This window comes from Pipistrellus hanaki (assembly GCF_964339955.1).
Source record: "Pipistrellus hanaki genome assembly, chromosome: 6".
In the NCBI taxonomy this organism is placed as follows: Eukaryota; Metazoa; Chordata; class Mammalia; order Chiroptera; family Vespertilionidae; genus Pipistrellus; species Pipistrellus hanaki.
This window is the reverse complement of record NC_140508.1, coordinates 23,859,037-23,879,464: the sequence shown is the minus strand read 5'-3', so window position 1 is coordinate 23,879,464 and position 20,428 is coordinate 23,859,037. Positions and strand designations below refer to the sequence as shown.

The window sequence follows — 20,428 nt, the reverse complement described above, 5'->3', positions numbered from 1 at the left end:
ATTCACTATGTATCAGATCTACTCTAAGCACCATATGTGTATTAACTAATTTAATTCTTATAATGACTCTGAAGTAAACATAACTATTTTCTCATTTTTCAGAGAAAGAAGTGAAGGCACAGAGGGGTTTAGTAATTTGGTCACAAATCAGTAAGTGCCAGAGCTAGGGCTTGAACCTGAGCAATCAGAGCCTGTGCTGTAACTCCAAGGTCATATCTTCTCTCAAGGAGACAACCCCCCATCACCTTTTTTGGAAGCACTAGCTTCTCTCTCTACTCCCAATCAACTCCTCCATTGTTTGCTGAATAAGATGCCATCTGTATTCCTAGTTTTAGCATATGCCCATACTTTTCCTACCATTTTCTCCTCTTCTGCCTATATCCAAATCTACCCATCCTTCAAGACTGGACCATCTCCCTGAAACAGACCTTTCCTGACTCAGGTCCCTGGGAGCACCCATCATCCTGTCGCCTGCACCCTCCAAGGTCTCGGCATCAGCATCCGACATCCTGCTGGGTGGCCTCAGCTCTCAACAGAGAAAGGAAACCCCAGCTGCTGCTCAAAAATAAGCCCTGAGCACAGAGCAGGTGCAGCTGCTCTGGGAAATGGTTCTCTCTCTCTCTCTCTCTTCTCTTTCTCTCTCTCTTTCTCTCTCTCTCAACCTTGCCACCATCCTCCAAAATGAACTTCACAAATGCCTGTGGCCAGTGCCTTAGGTCAGGCCATCATCATGCACATAACTCTTCAAATAAGGTGAAAGCCAACCAAGCTGTTTTTATGAGATTCACTAAACAAAAGAATAGACAGAATCGAAATTTAATTTTAAGATAAGTGGATAATACCTGCCAAGAACTAGTTTTTATACCTGTCTTCTCTTCTTGGACCCCCACATCCAGAATATAGCCCAGACCAAAAAGGTAGGGGCAGAAGGAGGGAGAGAAAAGAGGGGAAAAAATGAAGGAAGGAGGGAGGAAACAAAAAACGAGATTTAAAAAAAATTAAGTAAAGAATTTGAAATTAAAAGAAGAGGTCAGACTCAGAGTAGAAGGAAGGAGAAAGAGACCAAAAAAGGAATGAAAAAAAAAGTGTGAAATGGAGGAGAAGAGAGAGAGGAATTTGGGAAGAATGATGTATGAAGAGGGGACTTAGAATGAAGGACATATGAAGGATGCAGGAAGGACAGAATGGAGATACCAGTTCCCCTTCCCTGGGCTGGGTAGAGGCATCATATTACCATATTCAGTTATAAGGCAGGTCACTCTCTTTCCTGAAGATGAGCTATGAATGTTTACAATGCTTGTGAACAACCATGGCACCAGACCCCAAGTGAGACAGAAAAGTGGAGGATGGTGCACACTTCAAGGTTCAGAGGTGGACATGGATGTGGCCAATATAGGGGAGGTTCTGAAGAGATGAGCCTGCCAAAAGCACAGCTCCCCCCAGTTCACCTACATGAGGGAACAATTGATAAGACATCTCAGTGGGATTCTAAACTGTCTTGTTATCTTAGAAGAGAAGGTGGCTGATCCTTTACAGACCCCATTGCTAATACACAGAGCCGTCATCAGCCCATTAGCTTTTCTGCAGAACACCCTGAAGGTCCCAGGCAAGGAGCCAGTACAGGTGGGAAGATAGATGGTCTTCCCAGCTGAAACTGAACCAGCTCCAGATGCCAGCTCTGTGGCCCTCTTATGACGTTAGGAGCTTCTTCAGGCTCTCAGCAGACTTCCCTGGAACCTTAGGTTTGGCCTTAGGAGTCAATCATTCCTCCCACTGAGGATCAGCATTCTATAGTGAGTCAACACTCTAAATAGTGTTGCACTGAAGTTTCAGTCATTTCCTACCACCCAAGGCATAACCAGAGTTTATCTGGTTCTGATCTATACTGTGGTTTAATTTCACACTTCTCCCTTCTGCCACTCTATCCCCCATTCAAGTTTTCTTTTGTTCTATATTTGTCTTTTTTTTTTTTTTTCCAAAACGTAATTTCACCTTCTCGCTGGAACTTTCCCTACCTACTCCAGCTAGCAATAACTCCCTCTCTTTTCACTGCAGTCTATAGCTCTGTTGCATATATTAGTTTATTTCTTGTTACTTTTCCTACCATTACTTTTCTATAGGCACAATGTAATGTAGTATGCACAATGGCAAGATCACATCCTATATTCTTTAGACACTCCTGAATACCAAGCCAGTGCTTGGACATACTAAATATTCAACAAATGTTTGGGAAATCATTTCTCTTACACATCTGGTTTAGCTTTACAGACCTTAACTCCAAAGTTGTTGCCTTTATTGTATACCTTCTAAGGTTTTGAGGGAGAAACTAAGAAGAGCTATAAAAAAAAAGTTTGGTAATGCCTATTAAAAATCGGAACACATTCAAGAATCAGATGTCTCATGCTATGATGAATGGGGTTGATGTGACTTTCATCACCAACCCTGAGACTTACTTGTTTTCTTTTTGAATTTACCTCCTTTATTAAAGGACCTTGTGGATTATTTACGGGTTCACTCACACAGTGCTGTTTATGCTACCTCCATGAGCCCCCCAATAGCAGAGCAAATCATCAGATCAATGAAATTCATCATGGGACTGGATGGGACCACACAAGGTAAGTGGGCCTGCGGTGAGCATGGCTCCCATGAAATCCTTTCTAGACCTCTCTTTGTGTCCTTTTGCATCATCAATTTTCCTCTCCTGTAATATATACCTTCGACTTAATATAACTCAATTTATAAGTCAAGCCATGTGTACATAAATAGTATCTGATACACATTATACATAGTACACATATGTACTAGAACGGCTATAAGTGCACAAAAAAGGAATACTTTTTAAAAGCAATTAAAACTTTTCTGATTTGCTTCTTAAAGTGATCAGCAAATTTGGATAATATTGTGTATTAGTTGTGTTTAAAATTAAGCAAATAATTTTTAACAAACAAACGTGTTTGCCTGTGCTTTCTGAGGGCTATTAGTTAATTAATATTCTTTTTTCTTTAATCTTTCTACCCATCTTCCTTTTGTTCTTTCTTTCTGCCTTTCTTTCATGGGAAAGGAAATGCAACATTTGGTCATGGACAAACCAGCACACAATGAAAACTTTCCAGTTATTTCTTTGAAATTGGGTCACCATAGCCAAAGTGTGTCACTTTGCTCAACCCAAATGAGCTTAATCTTCTTTTTGAAATACTGTTTCATCAAAAATTCTTAGAGATCTCTTTCTACCTTTCAGATATAATTTATAGATCTTTACTGCATATCATAGTGCAAATAATAGTGGTGAATTAGTCATTTCTTGCTGCCAGATATCTGGAAAATGCATTCATGGAAGTAGCAAATTATACGGGACCAGAACTGGCCACTGAGCTAAACATCTATGTTTCCTACCCCACCTCCCAGCTGATGTGCAGTCCTATTATTTAGTTCAGCATTACAAGCCTACTATTTCAGTGGAAGCCTACAGAACTCCATCATTCTTCAATTTTATCAAAGCAGCAGAATAGCCACATACAAATTTTACCTAGAAGCCTACTATATAAAATCTATTAGAACAGGATTGGTCTGTTCTAATCTCCAAACTGGTGGCCCCTGAGACCTTTATACTGAGTCCTAGTGATCCCCCAGGCCACTAGTTTGAAAACTCCCAAGATAGACTTTTTTCACAAAACCGGGAAAATGACTCTCAAAGTGATATTGTTCCTCCCCCTTGTAAAAGACAGCTATTGATTGAGCTCTAGGATCCCTTCCAGTCTTGTCTTTTGGATTTTATTACTCCATATCTTATTGAGCAGTCTGAGTAAAAAGGAAATGAAAACCCATTCTAGGGAAGCCACATGGTGTGATGGTTAAGGGCATAAGCAACTCCTTGGCTTTGACACCTAGAATACTACTTACTCACTGTGTGGCCTTAGGCAAATGACTTAACTTTTCTGTTTAACCCTGAGCAAGTTACTTCTCTATGCTTCATTTCCTTTGGCTGTAAAATAAGGGAAATATTATTGATGCATTATGGTTTTTGTGAGATATGTAAAATACTTCAAATTACGTCTGAAAACAATCATATAGTAAGCATTATATAATTGCTCGCTATGTTATTTGCTGTTATTCTTGAGGTGTTCAAGAATTCAGACCATATTTCAAGGGTCCTGGATTAGTCAGGCTAAGTTATGCTGCCATAACAAGTAAGCCTTGAAATTCCCAGTTGTTTAACAAAACCAAAGTTTATTTCTTGTTTGTACCACATATATTACAAATCAGACAATTCTCTGCAAAGTTTGCCTCCATAAGGGCAGGGATTCACTCTGCTGATAGCTTGAGGCTTGGCCATCTCAGCATATGGCCTCCTTGGGCACCATGGTGGAGAGAAAGAGAGCATCAGCCTGGAAGTGACACTAATCACTTTGCTTGCAGTCCACTGGCCCAAACTAGTCACATGGCCACTCACATTTGGGGAGCGTAGTATATTAAGGGATTTGGATATGACATGGATACGCAGACATATTTCAGTCTTTTAAAACTGAAGCTAGAAGTACAGCTCCTCCATTCCCACATGAGTTCAAACGATGGGTACAAAACTGCCCTGGCACCACTGGTTTCTCATATGACACTTAATGATCTTGAACTTCACCCACTTCTTCATGGAAAACAATGATTTGAGATTTATGCTGACGAGTAAGTTAAGTGAATTGTCTTACAATGAACAGAATTATCCTTTGTCTTATTTTACAGGTGAATAACTAGAAAAAAATTATTCTCAAAATTTGCATATTTCTTAAGCCTTTTGTGTGTATGTTGTCATGTACCCAACTTGACAGTCATTTTCTTCTTTCCTCTGGATTGCTTTACCCCTTCATCCCGAACAGAGCTAGCTGTGTGTAGCTAATCATAGTTGAAGATCTGCAGAAAAATTACATTAAAGACATAACGATTTCTCCTTTGATAGTTGTCTATCAGCAGTTTTTACTCGTTTGCAGTGGGAGATAGTTCCCTTGTTTTCTTTTTATGTTTTTTGTTTGTTTGTTTGTTTGTTTGTTTTTTCTCTCTCTTTGCCTTAAAATTATAATTATTTGGTTATTACTTTTAACCTCTCAGTTCAAGTTCCTCACCTCACTCCTCTCACAAGAGAGAAATAAGTAACAGAGACTTGTGTGAATTGCTAATTTTCTTAGAACTGAGACAGGAGAACCGGGGAGAAAGAGAGGACAGCTTCTTTTCAAAAAAAATGAACAAAGGAAAGTAATAGGAAAGAAAATTGACAGTCATCAGCCGAGTTTCAGCTGGTTCTCCCTGACACGTCTTTTGAAGAATTCAAAGGCGCAGCTGAATGATCATGTTGGCCTCATTTACGACAATGCCTGCTTTAAATAAAATGAGCAGGACAGGTTGGGGATAGTGCGTTTAACTCGCCCCTTTCTGCTGAGACAGACAGACTCTCAGGGTAAAGTCACCCAACGCTCAAAGGGAAGTCCTATGTCACACCGGAACTGCCTTACAGGACAGGATCTAAGAAAGAGGGCCTGGCTCCAAGCCTTCATCCCCAGCCCACTCCCCTGCTCCTGTGATTGGAGCCTTTCAAGGCTTTGTTTCGGGTGGAGTTTGGGGGAGCGTTGGCCAGATCTCTTCCTTGATGAATGTCTTCACTTTAATCTGCAATGCAAAGCCATGCGCTTCAAAGAAAGGCGAGCTACAGGAATAAGGTCAGTATTCCTTTGAAGCCAAGGTTCAAAGATGAAATAGAAGTCCCAGTGAAATGACAGTGTTTATGCACAAACAGCCACCTCCGCCCTGCAGCCTGGCTGCTGGTGGAGTTAATGCACACAGGCTGGGGGGCTGCGGGCCTGTGGGCCTGTCGCTCGCGTGCGTCCCACATGCACGGAGACTCGATTCATCTCCTGGCCTGTCACTCCCTGCAGCACAAGGAGCCCAAAGTGAAGATCTGGTTTCTCCATCCTAATGGATGTTGGGTGGTCCACCAGCCAAACCAATGCTACAACCCTTTTGAGAGCTAGAAATGTGTCTTGAATTAATTCGGTGTTCCTCTGAGTGTCAAAGTCTGTGCTCAACTTCATAAATATGATGTGACTCAACTTCCATCTCACCAGCTTACTCGGTTTTAGTGCCAGTATCTATGCTAAACAGGATCGTGGGGATGTTCACCTCAGAGGAGTGGGAGTTTGGAATCAGTTCTACATAAGCTGTGGCCACTGAGTTGGGGCCACAGTGATGGGGCACCTTCAATGCTTGGCATTACTTTTAAAGAGGTCGAGAAAGATTGCAGCTCATTCATTTTCTTTATCTACACCAGTGTTTTCCCCCACTAGGATGTAAACTTCAGGAATAAAGGCATTTGTCTATTTTATTCATTATACTTAGAACAGTGCCATTGCAGGTACTCAAATATTTGTTGAAAGCTAGAATCATTCTGTATTTGCCTCTTAACTCAGCAAATAAACTGCCCTTATCTCCTTCACATCCCTGTATTTGATTCTCTCCCTTTACACCTTCTAAAATCACTGGGCCCTCTTCTCAACCATGAACTTATTCATTTCCTTCTAAAGAATCTTCCCATATTCCTTCTCCCTCTTCAAACAGCCACTGAGTTGCATTTCTTCCATTGCTGGATGTAAAGCTTGAAAATATGGCCTGTTCTGCCCTCTCTCCCCTTCTCCCTGCTCAGTGTTCAGCACCCTCACCTGTCTTCTGCCCACTCCCAGGCCTGATTCCACAAATATTCTCTTGGCCCACCTACCCAACTGGCACTTCTCCAACCAGATTTGATGGACCCCTCTGCCTAGTTCTCTTTATTTGAAAACAGTCTTCTCTTCATTGTGGAAATTTTCTTTTCTTTTAATGTTCTGTCTGTCTCCCCCCCCCTTTTTTTTTGGTGGTGGTGGTGGGGATTAGGCCCCTTCCCTTTCTGCATTTGCCAGAATGTCCTCTTTTGTTCTCTTTACATTTCCTTTGCACAACTATGCACCTCTTTTTATTTTCTTTATGTAGAAGCATGGTTCTCAAACTTGAGCATGTGTCCAAGCCATCTGGAGGGATGGTGAAATGCTCACCCTGCCCCAATAGCCTCTGATTCAGAAATTCTTGTCGCAACTCTCATAAGCTTCCAGGTGGTGCTGATCTTGTGGGTCAGGAACCACCACTTTGATAACCACTGCCATATAATGACCTCATAATCAGTCATCCTGTCCCTCCATCAGGCACCAATGGATTGTATATTTCTCATTGCTAGAAACCATCATCATATCACCAGGGATTAACACAGTGCTTGACACATAGTAGGCCTTCAGTACATATTTTCAAGTTGAGTTAAAAGGAAATATTCTTAGCTCCAATTGTGCATTGCCATGATTGGGTGCTAATAAAATATCTGTTAGGACAATCTTTTCATCAAAAGACTGCAGCAGGATCTCTAGGCACTTAATATTGGCCATATCAGCAACTGGACTTCCTCACCAAGATCAGCTATTCTTTGGACTTCTTGCCTATGTTCATGTCTAGTTTTGCTCCTGACATTTGCATGCTAATTAAATGCTATGGATGTCAGAAAAAGTTACTTATGTGTTCCCAATCATCTGAAGTGATGGGACTACATAATATTGTAGAAGAGAGAAAATGTCCAAATACTTTTGTATAGCAATGGTTCTCAAAGTGTGTTCTCTGGACCAGCAGCAGCAGCATCGCCTGGGAACTTAGGAGAACTGCAGCAGGCATTCCTGAATCAGAAGCTCTAAGGGCAGGGCAGCAATCCGTTTTCACCTTCTCTGCAGGTGACTCTGATATGGGCTCAAGTTTTGGAAGCAATTTTCTATGTAAAGCAGGGGTTGGGAATGTCTGGCCTGCAGGCTGTATAAGGCCTTGAAATCATTTGGCCTTGCCCTGCCAAGGCATTAGGGGTGAGTTAATTAAATGTTTGACCAAATATAGCAGGATAATTTTTAAGTTGATACTTTTGTATGACCCATGTATGAGGTTATAAATACCCAAATGGCTCTTGGCAGAAGAAAGATTCCCCACCCTGGATGCAAAGGAAGGAAACAGGTGAGGGTATTGTGCAGCAGGGAAGTAGAGTGAACAGAGGATGGAATTTTGACAAATGCAGACATGGATAGATGACCTAGAAGGATAGGAGGAAGAAGAACAGTCAAAAATAATAGAAAACCCAGAAAAAAAAGCATGAAACACATTTTAATCTACTTATTTAAACCCCTCTGTTTCCTCAACACTGTTCACTTATTTGCTGCAACCACCTTACCTGTTCCTCCCATGCCTGTGACAGCTCAGGTATCAGGAATAGCCAAGAGCTTTTTGCCCTCAGAAAGAATATATGCCTCATAACAGCCCCCACCCCCTTTCACCCTGTGCCTTCATGTAACTTTTTGAAGTATTTGAAGCTATTAAGAGTTCATGGTCACAACAAGGGTTATATTATTTGATTTGATAGTAGGCATCTGGTAGATATATACCATTTCTGTAATAATTCATGTCTCTTGGTTTGGACAGAGTACTATCCATTGAGTTAAATTACTTATCAGTACATCTTCAATAAGAGGAATCCAGTGGGTGAGAAAGGAGGTCCTCAATGGACAGCACTGTTAAGTTTAAATTATGACAAGTTAAGTTACATTCAATTATGACAACTTTATAACTGAGAAAGAATGTCTTTTCTTCCAATATGTACTGGAGTCTGCTTAATTTACACTATAATTATCACCCTCCCGTTGGCTACTCACTCTCCAGCTATAATGGTACAATTTGATAACACAGTGTTGAAATGATATTGGCACTTTTCTAAGAAAAGGTGATCTGCTCACCTGATGCCGCTACTCTTGTTACACTTGCAGTTTCATATTCCTTAAGCATCTTAGACACTATCAATCAAACTTAGATTTTTATCCACATAATTACCTCAATTCCCCGCTTTCAATCTGAAGAAAAAGCTTACTAAGCCTGTCAAGAGTGTGGACACCCAGCTTTTGGTGAACTCTAGAAAGAAGGTCAGTAAGAGAAGGATGAGGAAACTGAGGCTGAAAATAAGTACCTGCTTCCATGTGCCAACACAAGTGATCCTTCCTCAAGCAGAGCTTCCTTTGCCTTTAGAAAACTAAAAATGTGACCGCCCCAGCATCTGAGGAGAAGTATTAAATAGACACACTCCCCAACAGGGGACTTCCTCACAGTAAATCTTTCTGGGGTTTTAATTTCTTGCTTGACTTGGGAAGTGTTCAGAACATTCTGTCTGTGAAGAAGGTGTTACCTCGGCCCTAGGAATCTGTTTGCATATCACATGCTGCCTTTGGCAGGTCCAGGGAATGAAGGCTCGATTAATGGGATTACCTTTCCCTCTGAATATCTGGCTCTGGGAGGAAGACTATATTCCTGAACTGGGGAAGAGATATCCTTTAAATCAACATTATGGTGTCACTATTGTATGGTGAAACTGACTATTCTAAAGTTAAAATGGAATATTTCCTTCTTTCATTGCAAAATCCCTGATTCTGTTAACTGGGAAATCTGAGGAGCTAAAAGATGGCTGCAGTTTTATACAAAAAGGAACTAGCAATGGAGAAAGGGCATGTGTTCTGTTAGTTGAAAGAGTCCAGATCCGGTTCAAAAGCACAGATAAATAAAAAATTATCACAGATAAAGTTTTTCTTAGCCCCACAAAGAAAGAGATATTTTTTTTACAAAATAGAAACAAAAAAGCAAAAAACAATGCAGCCTTCTCTGATTTTCCAGTGGTGTCATCCCCCCTCATATCTGACCCCTTGGCCACCACAAGACCTTCCTTGCTGCTGATATTGGAGCTTATCTCTCAGAACAGGCCCGGAGTGAAACGTGGGGCCCAAATGATATATGGACTCAGAACATCTTGGAATGGGGGTTCATGCTGGAGTGGTCCTCCTAGCTCCTGTGACCAACCCAGCAGGACCTTCCCTAACCACACTTTGTAAAATATCCCCATCTTCTTTGTGGGTTACTCAATCTGCTCCCTTATGTCAACCATGTATTCTTCATAGCACTTTAGCACTGCCTGAAATTATGTACCTGTCTCCTCAGTTACTGTCTGCCTCCCCAGGAGAAAGCAAATGCCATGAGGGCAGAAACACTGTCCTCAACCTCAAGCAGTACCTGTTAGCTGAGTGAAAGACCTATTCAGTATAAGCTTTGGTCATATCCCACAAACTACTCAGCAGGCATTGATACCTCTAGTATGTAGCCTCGTGGGGTTTCTCTGTCTGGAAGGCCCTATCTCTCTCCAGGACCCACTATACCTATTGTTTATTTTTTGAGCCCCTGTTCAGCCTTCTAAGCCCTATCTCAATGGCTACAGTCAGATCATAAACCTTGCCTTCTCAGTCTCATGCAATCTATCGCTTTTATAATGATAGTCAACACATCCTACTCTGGTCCTTCAAATAGATAGTGATTAGTTAATTGTGCCTTAAGAATCAGATATGTGAATGAATGAATATTGAGTGACCATATTTGGTGTTTGAAGCAGATTACTGGGTAAAACTTAGAATCTAATTATTATCTACAATTAAAAGTATCATTTTTTAGCATTTACCTATAGAATTATTTTGTTTTAAATACTTGAGTTATAATCACTTCCTCAGTGGATGCATGCATAGGCCAAAATCTAAAGTTCCTTTTCTATTCTTTTGATAACTGACATTCTTTTGGTAGCTTTGTTTAGATACCATCTAATATAGAGGTGAGTAAAGAGATAATTCAAGCCAATGATGCTCAAATAGCAGAAGCAAAAATGGAGTTTTTCCTTTCTGACCCAAGCTGTTAGCCAAATCCTTCACTTCAGTTTCCTATGGAGACACCATCTAAAGCTCAAAGGTGCATTTGACTTCTCTTATACACAGTAATCAGCAAATACTGGGCAACCAGCTAATCTTCTGTGGCCAAGTTGAAGTGCATTTCTAAAATAGAAGACAGTAGCTTCATTCTTAAGTATACAAAAATTACATTTTCCACAGAGTATTCTGGGGGGTCTGCCTTCCATCCTCTTCTCCATGCTAATGATGATTTGCACTTAGGATTTACTTCAATTAAGAAACTTCATGTTTTCATGACATTACTTGGCGACAAGTAATAAGAGGTTGAGAAACTAAAACTCACACCAAAAAAATGTAGAGTTTTCCTTTACACCATATAGTTGATGAAGATTTTGACTCCTTGAACATTATATGGTACCTTTCTTTATAAGGCGATATTACTTAAGGTAAATCAGTGAATTACTCTAACAGACAAACCCCATCATATCAATGGCATAACATAATAGAAATTTAGTTTTTGCTCATACCAAATGCAAAATGGGTGTTCCTGTTGAGCAGCTTTCTCTTCCAGGGACCCAGCCTCCTTCCCTCTTGTGGCTCCTCCAGCTTAAATATATGACTTCCAAGATTGCCATCAACATTTGGAGACTAGAGGGTCATGTGTGTGGTGTTTTTAGGAGCCATATCTAGAAAGGCACATTTTATTTCTGTCCACATTCTATTGGCCATAACTCAGTCACATGTCCTTGCCTAACCACAAAGAAGCCTAGGAAATGAAGCTAACTGTCTGTCTTGGCCAAGGAAATGGGTTCAGTGAATAGCTAGCCAGATTTTGCTTCAATACTTAACCTCAGTCCAGCACATTCTTTCCCCCGACTATCAGATGGCTGTATACTGTAGGAAGGCATTGTATATTTTAGACAGTTTCTCAATGTTTCTTTATTGACTTAGTAAATAAACTCTTGACCTGGAATGGAATAAAAGTAGCTAAAGACAAAAGAAAAACAAAGTCCAAACGACTGATAATGAATCTCTTTCCCTTTTATAGGGACTCTCAGGGCTTCTTGTCTGGCTTTTACTACAGCCACTTCTGCTTCTTTTTCACAAAACCTAGTCTCAGGCCATGGCAGGGATTGAGATCATTATCATTATGTTGCTAAATTCCCCAATGCTGTGTACTATTTGAAGGGAGAAAATGAACCCTGGGCATAATGCTGCCCCAGAAGAAATTAAAATAACATAAAGTTGGAACAGTTCTGGAAGTCAGGCCAAAACAGGAGAGAATGTATATTTTGGAAATAGTAACACACTCTCAGACATTCAGGACATATTTTTGGAAGAGGGGGTGTCATGAGACAGAAAATTATAAATTGCATCATTATCAGAAAATTGTAAATTGCACTTTAAAACATGCAATTTAAAAACACAGACATATAGGCTAGTTCTTTGAATTGGATGGGTTTATTTTGAGTCACCCTAACTTTCCTGTTCAGCCACACTTTGGTTCAAAATTTTGGGTCCATGAACTAAAAGAAGGCTAACAGGCTTGAACAAGGATAGAACCTCTGATGTTCATCACCTCGGCACCCAGCACTTGACTTGCCAAGGTAACCAGTCACAAGAGAAGACTGAACTGAGAGCCCTAGCAGAGAAAAAATCAGTTACTCTGTGTCAAGATTAAATTCATATGAAAATATGCCCCTGACCAACATCACTTGAAACGCTTCATCTACTCTGGGAAGCACTAACACTGTGTTTCTGTTGTTATGTCCACAAGGGAAAGTTCATTCCACACAATTCATCCTATACCATATCCAAGATTTAAAAGGCTCTTTTTCAAAGGCTTAAATTTATTTTGTTTGTTCAACTATTAGAAGAAGTTGTATAAAATGGCAGTGTCTTTTAAGTAACGTTATTAATTTATGAACCTCCATCATATTTCTTGCCTTTCCCCTCTACAGAGGAAATACAAGATAAAGAGAAGGAAAGTGAGACTTAGAATACATTCACACTGGAAAATATGGTCCTGCCTCGTTTTTAAATCATCTCATGTGGATTATTTCATTCTTCCTGGTCATTTGTGAACTTTTATCATGAGATTGGCAGGTGAGGTACTGACCCTGCCTCTAACCCAACATGGACTTGAAGAAAGTGGCACCAGCGCCTTCCAGCTGTGACCTTGGACCTTTGCTCTGGTCCCTGAAACAGGGCACACATATTTTTGCACTTGAGTTGATAGGTTTAAAAAACAGAAGTGACTAACTGGGAAGATTTAGGGCTTTGAGAGAGGAAAGAAAGGAGTATACCGGGTGACAGCAATTCACTCTCAAGAGTGGAATTTTCTCCCTTTCCTACTGTTTGTATTTGACACAAGATACATTCACAGGCTTCTCTCATAAGATGTTGCTTTTCTTCAGCTGCTTGGGGGCTGCACACTACACTTACCCATCTGCAGCATCAAACTTATCTTGTACTACTCTTGCTAATCACTCTTTATCTGAAATTCTGTCTCTTCCTCCAAAAGAAGAAGAGACAGTGAAAACCATAAAGGGCTGCTGATTGGGGTGATAAAACTATGATAATTAGTTTTAAAAGGTCTTCTCATATTTCTCAGCCTCAACCTTGGTGGAGAGTTCAATGAATACAAAATTGGCTTCCTACCATTTATTTTCTCCCCACGAACCCAGCAAGTATTATTAGTTCTATTCCTCTGAAGTCTCTCAATGAATGTGAGAGGAGTCAGCAGAGAATCCGCCCCCCCCCCCCAACCTCCCCAATGCACTATTTGAGGCCCTGGCACTGAAGGTCCTTGGCATTGTTGAGGGCAGAACTAGCTGCTGCTTCCTAAATATATTTGCTACTTGGTTACCAGCTGGAGACACAGAAATAGGCAGAGAGAGAGAGACAGGGCACGGAGAGCTGCATTTTCTAAATGGTTTCAGGCCACTGGCATTTCAGCAATAGCTAATACAAAACAGATGGCGGGTGCTACGGTCCGCTGGCCTTCAACTCGGGGCTGCCTCCGTCCATGATTAATCACCTGTGCTGGGGGTTAAAAAAGTTCTACCTGGTCTTTGTGTGCTTGCGGACCTAAGGCTGCACTTAGCAAGCCACGTGACAGGCCTTGCCTCTCTGCCCTATGGCTGCTTATGCGCCTGGAAAATGACTTAGGTTTATCCCATAAATGCAGAATTCACCAGCAAACGGAACTCTGGCTAGGAAAGGGGAGTTTGTGCAGAAATCACTTGCAAATGCTCTGCAACCTTCTGCCCCTTTGTTGACTCACCTTAACAGTTAGCCCAGGGTAGAAGTGTAGGGCAGCTCAGTAAATTCTGCACTTGCTTTGAGGCCATTAAAAAAAAAATGTCCCTAGCAAGAGTGTGAGGAGAATCTGTTTGTCTTTTTGTCTTTTATATTACAATGGGGCAGGAGGATAGTGTGGCCACTTCCTACCACCATCCTACAAACAAGATATCCTTTTACACCCCGGGCCCTAGGAAAGCTTCCTCTTTACTGTTGCTACCTCTGCATAGACAGGCTCTGGGATGGGGAGTGGGCGGGGAGGGGGGGGGAGGGAGTGGTGATGGAGCACACATGGAATTCCATGTTGGTTCAGCACAACTGGGGAAGGAGCGAACCTGATGCCAGCTGTAGCATCTCGGAGGGTGAAGGGAAGCCGCTGTTCCTCATTGATCTTTGTTTTCCCCACCACGGGTTCATTTTCAGCTAAGCAGCAAAAGCCCCAAGTGCAGCAGGGGCCGTACCCCAGCCTCCCTTTTGTCTGGAGAAGCTCGTGGAGAGAACCAGCTACCCCAGCAGCCACAGCTGGGGAGGATTAAGCAGGTGGATTTGTGCCTGGAGAAGCCCAGCATGTGTTCTGGGCTGGACTGAATGTATTTGGTTTCTATCTTGGTATAACAGAGATATAAGCACAGTGTCTTGGGTTCAAAATCAGCTCGGCCATTTGCGACAAGGTGCTTCATCCTTCTGTATCTCAGGTTATTCACATACTAAGCGGCTGAAACAATGCCCGTTTATTATCTCATGGTCTTGGGTCAGAGTCTAGGCACATTTGGTTCTCTCAGGCTCCTAGGGAAGGCTCGAACTCCTTCCACCTTGCAGCCAGCAATAGAGATTCTTTTTCAGGTTAGACACCCCTCTTTCTTCTTGAATCTCTTTTCTTGGGGGAGATCCCAGCCCCTACTAAGGGCTTGCCTGGTTAGGTCTTAAGTACTGGTTAATTAGACTCAATTTTATTTTACATTTGTAAAATAGGAGACTATTGTAGTTATATTTCCAGGGATTTTATGCCTCAACTTGAATACTGAGAATGAAAATTATTTGGTGAATACTTAATCCTGGGAGATAAAAATATGTCTGAAGACCTGTCCCAGACACCAAAAAAGACTTAGGAGGGCACAGGGTCACCAGATGGGCTGCAGGTGCCACAGGTCATTTCCATTGATCACCGGGGGGCCAGCGGGAGAGGGCAAAGCCAAGTCATTCAGGCTAGTCTTTTAGTTCAAACGAGTTTGGTTTTCAATATTTTTGAACAATGGCTTTTTTTTCCCAAATGAAATATACATGGAAGTCCATTCTATAAAATATATATATAGTTTTTCAATTTTACAACACATATAGAGCTTAGTGTGGGGCAGACAATCTTCTAACTATTTACTTAATATCTAATCTCACTAACAGTATGTAATGGACTTTATTATGATGACTAGGGGCCCAATACACAAATTTGTGCACCTTGAAAGGAACTGTGGGGCCACAGGCAGTGATAGGCCCAGGGACAGGTTTTGGCCCAGTCTTTGCACCTCCGCCTAGCAACTCCTGCTATGGCTCCTGGTCCCCTGTCTGCCAGCAGCCCCCCTCCTGCTGCCACCACTCCCACGTGTTGATGGTGCTGACCTTACACCGGCTGGCAGCACGGAACAATTGGGGCCATCGCCAGCAGCGGGTGTGAGCAGGGCCAATGTGAGCAGTGGGTGTGAGTGGGGCCGGCACTGGCAGCAGGTGCAAGTGATAGCTGGTAGCCCCAATCGCCCCTCAGGAGCAGGGGGAGGTAGAAAAGCCCTGAGAGGTGATCAGGGCCGGCAGCTGCCGCTCGCACCCACTGACCACAGCTAGTGATCAGAGCTGGTGCGCAGCACCAGCATCAGGTGTGAGCAGGGCCCAGCAGGTGTGAGTGGGGCCGGTACTAACAGCAGGTGCAAGTTCCACCAGAGGTTCACCCCAATGATAGCAACTGGTGCCTTGCCTTGGTCTGGCACCCCCACTCACCTGCTCCATCATCCCACCATTGCTAATACCTGCCATGTTCCATGCTCTGCCACCTACTGCTGATGTCCACCATGTTCTGCGCGCATCCCCTGGTGGTCAGGGCACATCATAGTGACCAGTAGTTCAGCTGTTCATTTTCTTTGCATATTAGCCTTTTATTATATAGGATGATTGGCATTGGTCCCATTGCACATGTGAATAACCTGAGATACAGAAGGATGAAGCACCTTGTCGCAAATGGCCGAGCCCAAGACACTGTGCTTATAGTCCCTGAGCACTTGGTCTTGATGCTGCTGTTGCCATGGGGACAGCTTGGGGAGTGGAGTGGTCTGATCTCCAATTTATTGAGCCTCTCCTTCAATTTTTGCTCCCATTCCCCTCGCCGATCTTTCCCCAGTGCACCTCCCAGAAAACCCTTTGAAAACCAGAAATTTGAATCATGTAGGGCCATTGTAGGCAGCTGCCTTGGATGGGGCTTCCTGGTGGCCACTTTTGTTTGCGTCATTTCTCAGATGCCCCCCATAACCCAGTTACTCAATGCAGAGCCTGTCTATTGCTTCTTCTTTTGTTTTTCTTGCCACAAATAAGAACAGTTGCTGCCACCCAGACTTTTGCTGCCACCATGGCTTCCTACCTTGACTTGCCACCTTCAGGTTTTCCTCATCCGAATCCATGCTCTATCCACAATGAGCTTTTTCTCTTCCTAACCCTCTCAGAACATGGCATTTCCCACTCCTGATGCTGCCATCGCTCCCTATGACTCACCAGAACCTTCCAGCCCTTAGGGTGGAATTCACAGATCCCAGTGGTTTGACTTCACTGATCTTTCTCAGTTATATTCCAAACATTCTAGGTAAGTTAGTGACACTCAACCCACAGCTTCCAAAATTACATGCACAAGATGTTGACCCATCACCTCTAGGTCTTTGCTCTAAACTTTGAGAGCATGTCTTCCATGGGTCATTCAGTTCTCTACCTTTCTTTATATAATAATTACATGATTTTTTCCTAGTCTATAGACTAGACTGTCTACAGTATACGCTACTTGAAAATAGTAGATACCTTTGCCTTTTAATCCACCATTGATCACAACAGTTGCTTAATAGCAAACTCCCCAAAATCTAGGAAACAGATGGAGCAGCTATTGTGATCATTCCCATTTAACATATTAGTAAATCGAGGCTCAGAGATCATGAGTGGCTTGTTCATCTTCATAGAAAAAAATAAAAATTTAATGCACAGACGGAAAGCAAAATACTGAGACTAAATTGTTCTCTGGTGTCTTCAATTAAGATCAGCCTTATTATCTTTATAGACTCAAAACCCCAGAGTATAATTTGTGACTTGGAGCAGTGGTTCTTCCCTGGGATGCACACTGCAGTTACCCAGAGAGTTTTTCCAAAAAAAATATAATAATTTAATATTATTAAATGAAATAATAGTATCATTTTTGGAGCAGAATCTCTACAGAGAGGGCCTTACTGTGTGTATTTGAGAAAGAAAGAAAAAACCCCGAAAGACTCTGTGTGTCCTTCTGCTTAAGAATCGCTGATTTACAAGGTTCCCGGAAGGACCCTAGCCTTCCAAATTACCCCATTTAGTGTGTAACAATTAGTGACTTTTGAAGATGACTGCTTTCTATTTAATGCAAGCCAACATTCAATCATTATTCTTCCTGAAAGTATGCATGAAATACTTACATGTGAAAAGCCTGCTAACTTCATCTGTATCTGTCTCATGGCTCTTGTTCTCAAGTGTGAATCATCTGATACCTGCCCTGTCTACTAGTAACTAGTGGGTCATTTTCTCTGTAAACAGTCTCGGAAGTTTTTCATCTTCTTCGCCACCTTGACAGCTGGCCGGGCTCATGTGCATAGTGAGTGCTTTTCATTTGTGAAATGCATGAACCCATGATTCATGGAATTCACACCTCATCAGGAATGAGTTTTCCAGCTTCTTCCCAAAGAGCGGGCTTTGATAGACTCAGAGGCACAGCCAGTTTCCAGGTCATCTGGGTAACACATTAATGATCTTCCAGCCTCAGTTTCCTCACCTGTTCAGGGGGCTCAAAAACACTGCTTGGGCCAAAACCGGTTTGGCTCAATGGATAGAGCGTCGGCTTGGGGACTGAAGGGACCCGGGTTCGGTTCCTGTCAAGGGCATGTACCTTAGTTGCTGGCATATCCCCAGTAGGGGGTGTGCAAGAGGCAGCTGATCGATGACTCTCTCTCATCGGTGTTTCTAATTCTCTATCTCTCTCCCTTCCTCTCTGTACAAAATCAATAAAATATATTTAAAAAAAAAAAAAAACACTGCTTGGCTCATAGTAGGTGCACAAGAGATGTCCATTTTACCATCCTTGTGGATTAACCCCTGCTGGTATGGGTAAGCAGTGGGTGGATGGGGAGATGGAGGTGGCAAGGTCTTCCTGGGGACCTTGAAATCAGGCCATGCAGACAGCCACTGCCCTTGATGTCCGGCCTGCCTGCTCCTGCACGCATTCCACAGGGTAGGACTGAGCAGCTTGGAGAGTCCTTGGAACATGTGTATGTGACTATAAAACCTGCCATAACCTTGGAATCCGGACATCAAAAGGGAGTGCTCCAGTGCCTGATTAAAAAAAAATAAAAAGTGCTCTCCTCTCAGCAAACCACTCCAAACGCTGTTTTCTCCATCCTACTGCGAAGCTTGTCATTGCTAATGTGATTCTTATGATTCTTGCCGCTCTGTAGCCTCTTGATCTTTCCTGAGCTCTCTCTGCCCCTGAGTGTGTTGGAAACGAAATGCCCCGTCTAGTGTCCAGAGCTTAAAATAATAGACGCTGGGTTCCTGCTGCCACGTTGAAACTTTACTCCAAGGTCTCTCGCAAACTCCCCTCCGCCTCCTGCCTCCTCTCCATGTGGGGAGAAGGAAGACTGACTGGGCAGACAAAGAAGGGGGAAGACGCAGGAAGATCTGGCATTCTTTGAACGCTGCAGGCATTCTCTGATATCAGTTTGGATTTTTGGTGAGACGTGTTTTATGGAAAGATTCTTCCCATCTCTGAAGAAAAGGACCTCATTTTCCAAGCAACACTGCTGAGGCGTGTGCTTGAGGCCATTGGGCCAGGGGTGGTATGCGAAGTAATGTAAGGGGAGCGAGCAGTGTGTGTTTCTGCATGTGCGTTTTGAAGGCTGGAAAATAATACAGTAAGTCACGCCGTGGCATCTGGGCATATTCATGTTTCCTCTGTTCAGAAGTCAGCTTGCAACGTCTGCAGAAAATAGAGAGAGGCACTGGTGTTGGCTCGCAAGCTCCGCAAACCAGCCTCTTTCACTTAGTGTCACCGGGGGAAATGCCTGTCTCTCTTTTTTGCATGCTGATGGTTCCACCGAAAAGAAATTTTCCTCCTTTAGCTTTTGACAGGTTTTTCTGGGAGTCGCCACTGTCCGCAATTCCTTCTGGCCCTCTGAGACTGAGTTGTCTCAAACATATTTTTGGAAAGGCCACAGACGATTGTTTTTATTAGAGGACGGCGGGGCTTTGTAGTGGGATGCTTTGTGTTTTATTTGTTTTCCTTCCCCTGCCCCAGCTGTTTTTGTTTTAACAGCATTGGAGGGAAGGTGAAGGTATGTGTGGCCTCTGTTAACCTACCCATCTCTCAAGCCGACAGAGCTAGAAATCTGAATGGATGGAACGGCAACATGCAGGTCATCTGCCAGGATGGGTTCATCCCTGATTTCATCCACCCTCACCAGAGGGGTGAGGTTTGACACTGGGGTCGACCTCCAGTTGAGTGAGCACTTTGGAGCAGATAGCTGTCAGAGAAGCAGGTCACTCCCGTGATATGTCCTATCTGAGAGCCCAAGCACTCAGTAACGGCTGGGATGTCACCGTGCCAAATGAGAAACTATGACATAAGCCCATCTTTTACTTTCCGTCTCCAACCAAAGAGCGTGTCTCAGCCAGGACACAATCGGGCACCTAACTCTGTCCTGCATCATGCCCTGCATCATCAGAGTCTCCTCGGCTGTAACTTGTAAAAACCAAAACTTATGCATAATTTCGTCCCAAAAGAATCTCATTTATATGGTGTGTGGTACAGGCTGAGTATTGGATTTTGCCAAGCTCTCCAGATGATTCTGAGGTGGCACCCACGCTGCTGAGAACCACTGCCCTGCGGAAAGGAAGGGAAAAATATGCCAGACACAGTAGTAAGCACTTTTCCTGCATTAACCCCTTTATTTCTCTCAATGTTCCTGGGAGATAAGCTTATTTATCTCTATTTTACAGGTAAAACTGAGGTTTTTAAGGCCTTAGATTGTCCAGGTACAGTTTGATTCTTAGACCATTTA

At 42.7% G+C, this 20,428-nt stretch overlaps 1 protein-coding gene across 1 annotated transcript in view; it reads left to right on the top strand.

Annotated features, from left to right (window-relative positions):
• SPTLC3 (serine palmitoyltransferase long chain base subunit 3) overlaps positions 1-20,428 on the top strand; it is a 124,574-nt gene that overhangs the window by 92,869 nt on the left and 11,277 nt on the right. Inside the window, exon 9 of the mRNA XM_084889031.1 lies at positions 2,489-2,615. Within this exon, the coding sequence (XP_084745157.1) occupies positions 2,489-2,615 (127 nt within the window). The remainder of the gene's footprint in view (positions 1-2,488; positions 2,616-20,428) is intronic.